Below are 13,364 nucleotides of genomic sequence, written 5' to 3'. Positions count from 1 at the left end.
CGACGAAGGCATAACGGGTGTGTGTCGACCAAGGGTAGCAATCCTGCCCATCTCATCTCCCGGTCTTCGCCACAGCCCAGTAAACTATGCTTTCTCCATCCAAGTCCTCTCTGAAAGAGTCACTGGGTCCTTTTTCACCTGATGTTACCACGATGGTGCACACAAATTCTTTCATTCATCTCCCTTTGTGCATTGTACAGTAAAGCCCCTGGTACCTGTTAGATGCTGGATAAGTGAATTTTCTGGTTGCTTCAGACTGCGTATTGCGTAACTGGCGAACGAACTGTGGGGTGTGCCAATTTTAAACTTCCGTATTCTTTACTCATTTATTTTCCACTATTTTTTTTAACCGGTTGCTTGAGGCTGTCAGTTGCTTGAATTCCAGGTAACAGGGTTTGACTGTACAAGATTTAAATCTGGGTCACCTGCTTCTTAAACCATCCTCTGATGGAAATGGTTTCTATCGGTTTACCCTGTTAAACCTTCCATCAAGTCTCCTCTCAACCACTATTACACCAGCTTCCCCAGTGTAACCCTGCAGTTTTTAAATTTAGACATACGCAGCGTAACAAGCCATTCTGGCCCACGAGCCCATAGTGCACAAATACCCCAATTAACCTACAACCCGGGTACATTTTGAAGGGTGGGAGGAAACTAGAGCACCCAGAGGTAACCCACACAGACATAGGGAGAACGTACAAACTCCTTACAGAGAGCGTTCAATTCAAACCTGGGTCATTGATGCTGTAAATAGCGAGATGAGGAGGAATTTCTATATCCAGAGGGTGGTGAATCTGTGGAATTCATTGCCACAGAGGGCAGTAGAGGCAGGTTCATTAAATCTATTTAAGAGGGAATTAGATCTATTTCTTCAGTATAAGGGCATTAAAGGTTACGGAGAGAAGGCGGGGACGGTGTACTGAACTTTAAGATCAGCCATGATCTCGTTGAATGGCGGAGCAGGCTCGAAGGGTCGAATGACCTACTCCTGCTCCTATCTTCTATGTTTCTATGTTTCAAACTGTACACTAACTGTGCCACTCCAATGAAATCATTCTTGCCTGGACCCACATGATTACATCTTCTCTGCACCCTCTCAGCATTAATCTTCATTACTCAGGAATTTGTCCTTTGCTTGAGTCAGACCCTAAATTTTAAATTTAGACATACAGCACAAGTAACAGGCCATTTCAGCCCATGAGTCAATGCCTGCCCAATTTACCTACACCCCCGTACATTTCGAAGGGTGGGAGGAAATCGGAGCCCCCGGGGAAAACCCTCACCGACACAGGGAGAACATTCAAACTCCTTTCAGATAGCATGTGATTCAAACCCTGGTCCCGATCGCTGGGGCTGTAAAGGTGTTACGCTAACTGCTAGCCCAATTGTGCTGCCCCAGTTAGAATGTTGTTACACTCCTCACATCTTAAAAAATTATGTATTTGTGTGCTGAATCTTGAATCCACGATTAAGTGACCATGTTACGAGTCCAGAGGACCCCAAAACCCAGCAGCAATAGAAATTCACCGACAATTGGTTACTTAAACAAAAGCTGCTTTTAATGTATTTTAAAACATAAAAACAGGATCAAAATTTAACATGACTATTAACTTAACCTAATAACTCCCTTCTCATTTTAAGTGCACATGCATGCAATGTGTACAAGTTCAGGAAAGTTCTTTGATTCACAGTCCAGTCTCACTTCTCACTCCTCCAAGTTCACTGGTATCAGGCATTTATAATACTGTGGACAGAATTTAATTTGTCCAGACACAATTTACTGAGGGGCAAGTTTTCACATCAGAAGGAAAGAGTTGTTGGAGGAGGTGATGGAGGCAGATACAGTTAGAATGTGGAAAGCATTTAGACAGGGAGGAGAGGTATGGGCCTATTGCAGGTAAATGGGGTTAGCATCGGGAGGTAGCACAGTCAGTATGGATAAGTGGGCCAAAGGTGAGCCCTTTCCTGTGCTCTATGATTCAAAATTCTTTTAATGTGTAATAAAACAGAAAATTTCCTTCAATCTGCTGTAAGGAAGACAAAAAAAATTGCCATTAGTATTGTCCAGTACCCCTTACAGTAAGAGAAGCAAAAGAGAGTCCCTTCAGAATCACTGAGTGTCCGTGGATTTGCCTCCAGTGCTCCCGCAGCCTCTGAAGCCACACAGACCTCCAGATCCAAACTCTCGACGTGATCAGGAACCCTTCAGCTCCTGAGGCCCTCTGGGGGCCCTCAGCACCCTCTCAAATCCCGGTTCCAATGAGCCAGTCTCCAGCAGCCCATGTGGGTCCGTCGACCGTGAGATGCCTGCAGCCAGTATGGATCCTTCAGCTGCTGGGCTCCTCACTTGTCTACTGCTGTGGTCACCATCAGTGTAGGGTCATCTCCTCTGGTTCTCCTTCTCAAACGGTATGGGGTGGTGGGGCGGGGGGGGGAAGTGTTTTTCCCGTTTCTGGAGCCCTGCACTGATCCGTTGGTCCCCCAGCACCTGAAACTCCTCGTGGTGGCACTACCACATTGGGCACAGACCCGCGATTGCATGATTTTAAAAACTCCCTCCTTTAACAGGCCTGTGTGGAGCCATCGACTTTAAGACCAGGTGGTTGGATGCTGCCGAGGAATGCTGAGGCTTCACTCCCTGCTCTCCCCAGGTCCAGTGGTGCCACCATTTCTCTTTTTCGTCCTATAGGCCCTGAATTTCTGGGTTGTATTTATTGCGGCTTCTTCTTCATGACAGCAATGTAACTTTCCCACTATTGTCAGCTGCTCCTGTACACATCAAGGCTCTTATGCTCTCCATGTCTTTCTCAGCAATACAAGGGCCAATGTCTAAGTTTCTGGTCATTTACCCCCCGCATATCTTTACTCAGCTTCGTTTGACAATGTTCCTGTTTGCTCAGTTGAAGGTGATCTATAAATTAAAGTTACTGTAATTTTAACAGCGAGAGTGCAGGTGACCTGATCAATGGCGATCGCTATTTAATAGTTTTTATCCAGCCGATCTAATTCCCTAACCTATGGGTTCTGCTTCAATTCAAGTGAGAGAATTCTGCATTCTAACTACAGGTTTCTTGAACGTCCCCTTTAATTCTGTTTTCTATTAGATGTTGGCACTCATTAGTTTTACCAACCTTTGGACCCAATCTTCCACTATTTGCAGAATAATAACCTTTCCTAATCCTTTATCAGGTCACCCTTAACCCTCTGAGCTCCATGGTAAAGCTCACTGGTTTTGTGCCATCATGAACTTTTCTTTTGTAATCATTGTCCATAGTGTCCCGGCTACAGTCCTTATACCACAACTTGGATGACAACTACTTTGGTATTCTGTGTTTTAAGAAACAATCAATGTTTCTGTTTTTCCTCGATTTATGGTTCATATCAACACCCACAATAAAGTTGCCGGCTCTGGTACCACAAGGGAAAACATGCACCTTCTCTCCCAATACTTGCCTCCTGCTTGGAGAATGGCTAATTCAAATAAAGAGCTTGCACTTAGAAAGAATCGTAGTCCATAACGTAGATTGGCAGTGTACAAGAGACGGCAGATGCTGACACCAAGAGCAAAGCACTCTGCTGGAGAAACTCAGTGGCTCGAGCAGTAACTGTGGGAGAAAAGAACTATCGATGTTTCAGGCCAGAACCTTGCATCGAGACTGTAGATTGGACAGCTGGAAAGGGAGATAGTAAGTACAGAAAAAGAAGTAGAAACAAGGGAAGATACAACAAAAAGAAGAGAATTGGCAGACAAAAAAATAAAATACGAAACACTACAAAAGTACAAGGTGGAGAAGAACATAATGAAGATAAAGCAGAAGTATTATGAGCTAGGAGAAAAAAAGCGCAAAATACTAGCTTGGCAGCTTAAAGCAGAACAAGCTAAAAGAATGGTATTGGCATCAAGGAAAAAGGACAAACAAATTACGTGTAACCCAACAGAGATCAATGAAAACTTCAAGGAATTCTACGAGCAATTATACCGAACTGAGAACAAAGGGAAAGAAGACAAAACAGATGAGTTTCTAGCTAAAATTGAACGACCGAAATTGCACGGAGGAGCAAAACAAATTGATAAAACCATTTGAAATAGAGGAAATACAGGATATATTAAAAAAGCTACCGAACAATAAAACACCTGGAGAGGACGGACTCCCAATAGAATTCTATAAAACATTTAAAGACTTATTAATTCCTTCTCTCCTGGAAGTAATGAACCAGATTGAAGAAACACAAAACATGCCAGATTCATGTCAAACAGCAATAATTACAGTAATACCAAAGAAGGGGAATGATCCACTAACACCAGCTTCGTATAGACCAATATCTCTACTTAACTCAGATTATAAGATAATAGCAAAACTATTAGCAAACAGATTGGCCGACTGTGTACCAAAAATAGTAAAACTAGATCAAACTGGATTTATTAAGAAAAGATAAACAACGGACAATGTCTGTAAGTTCATTAACTTAATCCATGCAGTACAGGAAATAAGATGCCAACAGTGGCGGTTGCTATAGACGCAGAGAAAGTTTTTAACAGAGTAGAATGGAATTATTTATTCAAAGTACTACAGAGGTTCAACCTACCAGAGAAATATATTAATTGGATTAAAGCATTATTTACGGGACCATTGGCAAAGGTGACAGTAAATGGATATATATCAAACCAAGATCTAAACATAAAGATAAAAAATGAAAAATGGGAAAAGCTATGCTCCGGAACTATGAGAATTACAATAAACACGAGGTTACGCATGATACAATATAATTGGTTACACAGGTTATATATCACGCCCCAAAAATTAAATAAATGGCACCCAACAGTATCAGACAGATGTTTTCGCTGTAAGAAGGAAACAGGAACAACAGTACATGCAATTTGGGCATGTGAGAAAGTGGAAAAGTTTTGGGAAGATCTAAATCAGATATTAAATAAAATCACAAAAAGTAACATACCAAAAAATCCAGAGATCTTTCTTCTAAGTAATACAAGAAGTAAAGAATTAGGCCTCAAATTGGATGAAGCACAAAATAGATTTATAATGATAGCCTTAGCTGTATCAAAAAAATGTAACCTGGAAATCAGAAGAGAACCTGAGAGTACAGCAATGGTACATGGAAATGAATAAATGTATTCCATTGGAAAAAATAACATATAATTTAAAAAATAAAGTCACATTATTTTAACAAATTTGGGAACCGTACATGGAACACAACAGAGAGGGCTTACCACAGACCTCCACCCCCTAAAATGATAGAATGAGAAGAAGACGAAATGACCCAGTGTGTAAAAGTAGATGATACAATTTTCTTGTTTATTTACATTGTGTGATGTCATTGTTTAATGGGTTTATTGTATTGTATACGTTGAATGTTTAATGGGTTTGGAGGGGGATGGGAAAGAGGAAGGGAAGGGAGGGGGGGGAAAGGGAGAAAATGACACTGTGTATATTCAAGAGGGAAATGTTTGTGTGTATTTTAGTTAATATGGTTCATAGCGTGAAAAATTTTAAAAAAATTAAAAAAGACTGTAGATTGAGGACTGTTTTGTAAATATTAAGATAATAATGAACACAAAATCAAGCACAAGTTGACCAACAGATCCTTCTTCCTTTTAACACTAATGAACACCAAGGGTTCAGGCCCGAAATGTTGTCTGCCTTTTGCTTCCTATGGATGCTACTTGACCTGCTGAGTTTCTCCAACACTGCACTAGACCCCAGCATCTGCAGTTTCTTATTTAACTCCACTCTCACACCACAGGTTGATGATAAAAACCTTTCCTTCTGCCTCACCTCAATTGTGGATGCCTTCAGTAGTGCAATCTGGTCCTCCCGTGACAGGTCGAGAAAGCCTGGGATCTGTTTGGCAAAGTCGACAATCTCTTGGACTGAGATGATCGCCAGTTCCGTAAAATGAGCAAAACGTTGCTGCCGCGTCTCCCGGTTGTGGGGGTCATTATTTTGTGGCCAGGGCTGGGGAGGGAAAGAAGGCAAGGTAAAATGCTGCACAGATTCAGGAACCACCTTTGGCAAGTGCACAGCATGAACTCCCTTACATGAGCAGCAAGAAAGTCCAAGGTCAGCGGGTTTCGCACTTAGCTTCCTGGTTGGAAGATTGTGAGTTCAAGCCCCACACCAAGACTTGAGCACATCATCTAAACCAATGAAGCACTTCTGCTCGTTTGAAGGAAGGGTTTTTTTGATTAAGTGCAACAAGAACCTTCAAATTGCATGCTATCAGGCAACGTAACTCCTACAATAGGTGATGTAATTATGAGAACATAGATAGATAAGGCAGAGTGTAGGAAGTAGTGTTACAGTAGTCAAATAGTGCAGGGTATAAGAAAAGTCCAATTATAAACACAGTGCAAGAGTGTCGTCTTCTCGTGTGGGAGAATTTTTAATTTTATTCACAGCACAGCAGAAATCTATTCTGGCCATTTAAACCCGTGCTGCCCAACTACGCCCAAATTAACCTACAACCTTGGTTGGAGGAAACTGGAGCACCCAGAGGAAACCCACGCAGACATGGGGAGAATGTACAAACTCCCTACAGACAGCACCAGATTTGAACCCTGGTACCTAGCGCTGCACTAACAGCGCCGCCTGTCTTCTGGCTAAGTCGCTGATATCTCCCACAGGTAGACTTGTAAAAGGGGTTTCAGCTCATTGCAAACTATTGCACTTTCTGTAAACCATCTGGTGAAAGAGATAGGAGTGGACGCCTCTTCTTCATTGGGTGCTGAACTACACGAGCTTGTTGACTGTCACACCCTCGGTGGTTTATCCACTCCACCGATTCTCAGGCCTGGCCTTCCTTATCTTGCATGATTTAATGGTGGGCGCAACTCCAAGAATTCAAGCTGTGATAGGCAAGCCTGGAAATGAGAATTGGTCACTTTGAAAGTCGATTTTTAATTTAGACATACAGCACGCTAACAAACTCCTCACAGATGGTGCCGGATTTGAACTCAGGTCACTGGTGCTGTGTCAGCATAACCGCTACACTAGCCACATCACTCCCAAAAAAAACATGACTTCCCCTCAACCTCCATCTACTCAGCCCACACCCACATAAGTTACCTCACTTATTTGGCTGCGATGTCCTTCGAAGTGATCCAAGGTTTTAAAAGATTCCACAATATTCTAAAATGGTCATAGCATTGGAAGCTGCTCTTGCTCTTTGAGACCATTTTAGTTTACCACTTGTCCCACTTCCTCTGCACTTCCCTTTTTCTGTTTTACAGCATACCGAATATCAAGCAATATCTGAATCCACTCCCACCAGCCAGTCAGGCAATGCATTTCTGATGCAAACCTGAAACCTATATCACCCTTTACTCTAAGAGAACAGTCCCTCTCTATCAAAACACAATAACTCAATCATATTTCCTGATTTACTCTGTTACGGGGTCAACTCTTGCCCTTTCTGCCTTTGCTTTGTAAGGCAGGCCTTGCACCCTTCCAAAAGTGTGACTAGAATGTATCAACTGTTATTGATGCAAATGTCTTTTTTTTTAAACTGAAAGTTGCCTGGTGTTTAGGATAGAGGGAATGGATGGGAAGAAAGAAAAATGCATAATTCTGCTTTCCTACATCGACTGAAGGTCAGAATGTAATGTGAAGAGGTTCTGCTAACAGTCTATGCAACACTGGTTAGAACACACCTTGAGTTTGTGTATGGTTACAGGAGGGGTGAAAATGCACTGAATAGAGTTTGGAGGAGATTTACAACCTCTGGTAAACTGAAACTTTACAAGGGACACTACCAGGTCTGGTAAACAGAAGCTTGGAACAAAGATCTTTGCAGTCATAAGAGCAAAAATAGGCCATTCAGCCCATCGAGTCCACCCCACCATTCAATCACGAGCTTATCCATTTTCCCACTCAACCCCACTGCCTGGCCTTCTCCCCATAACTTTTGATGCCTTGGCTTATCAAGAACCTATCAATCTCTTACATAAATACAGGCAATGACGACCTTTGCAACGGCTTGTGGCAACAAATACCACAGATTTACCACTTTCTGGTAAAGTACAGTAAAAAAAAAACACCTGGTGTCTGGGATTCAAGCAACCAGCAGCCTCAAGCAACGGCAAAAAAATTAAAATAAAATAATAAAGTAATAGGTTAAAAAATACATGTTTAAAATTGTAAATGCTCTCTGAAGTAACACATAAGCCTTTGGTGAAGATGGGAGCCAATATTCAGCCAGCAGGGGGCCTTGGTCGGGCTTTGCTCGTAGCAGCTGTTTGAATAAAGTTGTGTGAAGCAGCGATGGCGTCGCCCTGGATGAAGAACTGATTGATGCCGCTCGCCGTTGGGGTGACTCTCTTAAAGAGTCTCCTTATCCTTGCTTAGTAAGAGTTGCCCCGGTCAGAGGCTTTATCTGTAAACTTGGGGGTGGGGTTAATTATCTATAATGTTACTGTTCGATTTTTGGGCGTCTCCGTGGAGGGGGGAACCCATAAATGCAATAATGGTTAAATGTTTTCAAAAATGTGACTGAAAATAAAGAAAAATGCTTTAAGGTTTATATATTAATCCAAGTGATTTGTTCGGTGTAAGTCTAGTATTTTTGTCTTTTAACTGTTTATTCTTAATGTAGGTGTATTAGTTAAGCATTGTAAAAGTCTCAAGCAACTGGAAAATACATTTATCTGGCATCTACCATTCCCCATAGGTGCTGGATAACAGAATTTTATTGTACTTTGAGCAGTAGATGGATGTTTCTGTCAGGAAGCATCAACACTGTGGCTTGAGCTACAAAGACAGGCTGGATAGGTTGGGACTTTTCCCCCTTGAAGTGAAAGAGGCCGAGAGGTGACATGAGAGGTATATGAAATCATGGGCATCGATAAGGTGAATAGCCATAGTTCTTTTCCCAGGATAGGGTGTACAAAGCTAGAAGGGGCAACTTTTTCCCTGCATAGGTGGCAAGTGTGTGGAATGAGCTATTATAAGAAGTGGTAGGGGCAGGTAAAATTCTGACATTTAACTCTGGACATACTCCAGACTGGATCCATGAATAAACTTTTACAGTACAGTGCAGACCAGCAGGTGGCTGGGTATAAAATCAGTCCCGGAAAACTGGGACTCTGAGTTAAAGCATTAAAAGATATTTGGACATATGCATGGATAGGAAAGGTTTGGAGGGATATGGGTCAAACACAGAGAAATGGGAAGAACTCAGGTCAGCATGGACGAGTTGGGCCAAAGGGCCCGTTTCTCTGCCCTGACAGTCCGACTCACCGTGACTTTCGGCTGGTCACTGAACGACCGCTTGTTGCACTGCTGCTGGGCCGCCACCAGCTGCTGGATCATCTCTTCCTGCTCTGCTGTGAGCCGGGCCTTGTCTGTGGTCATCGGTGAATCCTCCGCTACCAACACCGCCTGCGCCAGGTCGTCCTCTCGCTTCTTCTGCTTCTTGCTGCGGATCTGCTCTTCCGACAGAACGCCTGCAGGCAGTAAAAAGCAGGATGAATAGTCACAATGTGCTACAATACGCAATAACAGATGGAATATTCTATGGAAAAATATGAGGTCACTCACTTTGGTTCACAAAGAGAAAAACAGAGTATTTTTAAATGGTGAGAGATTGGGTAATGTTGGTTCAACTGGACTTAGTCATACCTTTAAATGTAAATGTGTTTAGGAAGGCCAATGGCCATGTTCGGCTTTATACAAAAGGATTAGAACATTAGAGTAAGGAAGTCCTTCTGCAATTAAAACAGGCCTTGGTGAGATTTCACCTGGAGTATCACAGGCAGATTTGTCCCCTTATCCAAGAGATGGGTAAGGGCCGTGAAAATTTAATTGGACTGGTTCCAGAAGGGGCAGGTTTGGCAGATGAGAAAAGAATGAGTCGACGGTCTGTATTCTTTGGAGAATGAAGGGAAATGTCATTGAAACTCACAAAATTCCTACATAGTTTAACAGACTGGGGGGGGGGGGGGGTTCCCCAGGCTCAAGACTCTCGAAGCAGTAGTTGTAGTCTCAGAATGAGGGATAAGCTGTTGAGGACAGGGATGCGGGGCAAAAAATAATTGGCTCTCAGAAGATGGTGAATCGTTAGAATTGTCTACTCCAGAGGTCTACAGACTCAAAATAGGCATTGATGGATTTCTGAATATTGGGGTATTCAAGGTATACGAGGATACTGAAGTAAAACAGAAACGTCTGCGGACATCAAGATTGAAGTAAAACCACAATGCTGCGGAAACTCAGCAGGCTGAACAGTGCACCTTGTCTTTTCTTTGGCTTGGCTTCGCGGACGAAGATTTATGGAGGGGGTAAAAAAGTCCACGTCAGCTGCAGGCTCGTTTGTGGCTGACCAGTCCGATGCGGGACAGGCAGACACGATTGCAGCGGTTGCAAGGGAAAATTGGTTGGTTGGGGTTGGGTGTTGGGTTTTTCCTCCTTTGCCTTTTGTCAGTGAGGTGGGCTCTGCGGTCTTCTTCAAAGGAGGCTGCTGCCCGCCAAACTGTGAGGCGCCAAGATGCACGGTTTGAGGCGTTATCAGCCCACTGGCGGTGGTCAATGTGGCAGGCACCAAGAGATTTCTTTAGGCAGTCCTTGTACCTTTTCTTTGGTGCACCTCTGTCACGGTGGCCAGTGGAGAGCTCGCCATATAATACGATCTTGGGAAGGCGATGGTCCTCCATTCTGGAGACGTGACCCATCCAGCGCAGCTGGATCTTCAGCAGCGTGGACTCGATGCTGTCGACCTCTGCCATCTCGAGTACCTCGACGTTAGGGGTGTGAGCGCTCCAATGGATGTTGAGGATGGAGCGGAGACAACGCTGGTGGAAGCGTTCTAGGAGCCGTAGGTGGTGCCGGTAGAGGACCCATGATTCGGAGCCGAACAGGAGTGTGGGTATGACAACGGCTCTGTATACGCTTATCTTTGTGAGGTTTTTCAGTTGGTTGTTTTTCCAGACTCTTTTGTGTAGTCTTCCAAAGGCGCTATTTGCCTTGGCGAGTCTGTTGTCTATCTCATTGTCGATCCTTGCATATTGCAAAGATAAAAATACTTGATGATCATTTTGAGCCTGAGCCCTCATCAAGGTATGAGCAAAATGTGGGGGGGGGGGGGGGGGGGGCAGCTCTGTGAATGGAGAGGGAAGGGGGTGGAGAGCTGGAGGAAAGAAGACAGAGGGACGGGGAGTGGGCCAGCAGAAACCGGAGAACTCGATGTCAATGCCATGCAGATGGACAGTTCCCAGATGGAAAATTAGGTGTTGCTCCTCTAATTTATGGGTGGCCTTGGGCTGGCAGCACGAGGCCACAGGCAGACATGTCAGCCCAAGAGTGGGGTGCAGAATTAAATGGTTGGCCGCTGGGAGATCCCTGTTCCTGATGCGGACAGAGTGAAGGTGAGGATATTGCTGGAAAATGGGAGCTGAAAACTGGTGGAAGAGTCTCAAAGGACCACATGGTATATCCCTGCTCCCATTTAAACTCCTATCATTTTCAAAGGCATTTGGATAAATACATGGACTGGAGGGGTTTTGAAGGAGATAGACCAAATGCAGGCAAATGGGATGAGCCAACTTAGAAAAGAGGCAGGAAACATGGCATAACTTAATTGTAGCACAGAATAGGCCTTTCAATCCATGCCAACTAAGTTATGTCATGTTTCCTGCCTCTTTACTCCTAAATGGTTTGCATGAGAGGTATATGAAATCATGGGCCGACTGAATTATTGAAAATAAAAGTCTCCAATTGTCTGCACCAATTTCCTTGCCTGGGCAACAGTAGCACATCAGGGGGGTGTTGAGATGGAAGATGGACACATGACTATACAGTCATCAGTCATCTCATGACCTAATGTTGCAATCTCACAGGGATAGCACTCCTCTATTGATCACACACAGAGCAGAAGACCGAATTCTAAGCCACAACACCAAGTAGAGGCAGTGCTCGCACTCTGGGACTCCACAATGACGCACAGGCTAAATTAAGCGAGGAAGTCATTCGTTTTATTCAGCGTGTATCTTCCTAATACACAAGGAATCCTGTACTATCCATGCAGCCCAATTAACCTACACCCCCAGTATCTATTCGTGGGCCAAAATGGCCTGTTACCGTGCTGTATGTCTAAATTAAAAATGCTTCTCAGGACTATTTTTCAGGAGATGAACCCATGACATTAGTAACAATATCCTTTGAGTTTAAAACACAAGACTGCATTGCTTCCTGACGGTCATCACTCTTTATTCCAATGACAGCAAATTAAAGGGATGTAAAAGCAGGAGGATGGAAGGCGATCTCTGGCTTTTTGAGAAATGTCATAGCTCAGCGATGCTACAGTTAGACCCAATCAGGGTAGGAGAGAAATCTACAACTCCCACAATTCGACACAACCCATGAGTTTGAGATCAGACAAGTAGGGCTCTGCTCTCAACCCCAGCACAGAACGAGTGCTGGGTGTTTCCCGGGAAGGCAAGGCGACCTGCATTGACTTACAGTCACGGGAGCTTCAGTATCTTCCATAAATCACCAGACACAGGCAAACTTCGTTGCGGAAATCATTGAATTAATCTTCCACTGGCCCTTTCATAAAGATTTGTTTCTCTGCCTCTTTTCCATTCTGAAAACCCTCCATTATCATTTCCCAATGTAAAACAGTTGACAGTGTGCACCTGCATTGCAGTAGTTCAGGCAAAGGATAGTCACCCTTGCAGAATTCACATCACTAATTTCTCTCTTCAAACACATCTACGTCCTTCTATTTAAATCAGCGATCCTGCTCAATCGTTGACATTCTACGAGATTAACTTGGCATCCTGCTTTTCCTCCTCATCTTCCTCGATTGCTATCGCCTTTTAATGATTTCACCCAATACCTTTTATCAAGTTTACCTGATTGTCCAAGTCCAACTCGATGAAATAGCTTTTGCTGGTCCTCGGTGCAAAACACAGACACACAACCAGACATAACACATCTACAGACAAACAACGCGTATGCAGGACAAGTATTCGTCTATACAAGTAAGTCAATAAATAAATATTGTTTTCTGAATATGAACGTTTTGGATGGCTTGTGTGAGCAGTTCCTTTGGTCGTTCAGCATTCTCACTGCCTGTGAAAAGAAGCCTGGTGGTGATGGCTCTGATACTCCTCTATCCCCCAACGGAAGCAGCTGAAAGATGCTGTGTGCAGGGTTGAAGGGGTCCTCAATGAATTTACACAGCTTCTTCAGACAACAATCACGTCGATGGGGGAGGGGGGGTGGGGGTGGGGGGAAAGACTCCAGTGATCCTCTCTGCAACTCTGATGGTCCTGTGGATTGACCTCATCCATTTCTCTGGAGCAATCGTATCACACGGTGATGCAGCTGGCCAGAACGCTCTCGATAGAG

The 13,364-nt window shown here is 43.8% G+C and overlaps 1 protein-coding gene across 3 annotated transcripts in view; it reads right to left on the bottom strand.

The window, feature by feature from the left end:
- LOC138748613 (oxysterols receptor LXR-beta-like) overlaps window positions 1–13,364 on the bottom strand; it is a 45,583-nt gene that overhangs the window by 15,632 nt on the left and 16,587 nt on the right. For 2 of the 3 annotated variants that reach the window (XM_069909110.1, XM_069909111.1), the window contains exons 6-7: window positions 9,255–9,460; window positions 5,796–5,975 (exon numbers count right to left, since the gene is read on the bottom strand). In XM_069909110.1, the coding sequence (XP_069765211.1) occupies window positions 5,796–5,975; window positions 9,255–9,460 (386 nt within the window). The remainder of the gene's footprint in view (window positions 1–5,795; window positions 5,976–9,254; window positions 9,461–13,364) is intronic. The other variant, XM_069909112.1, reaches the window with a different exon arrangement.

This window comes from Narcine bancroftii, chromosome 13, assembly GCF_036971445.1.
Source record: "Narcine bancroftii isolate sNarBan1 chromosome 13, sNarBan1.hap1, whole genome shotgun sequence".
Lineage (NCBI taxonomy): Eukaryota > Metazoa > Chordata > Chondrichthyes > Torpediniformes > Narcinidae > Narcine > Narcine bancroftii.
This window is presented reverse-complemented; position numbering and strand designations above follow the sequence as displayed.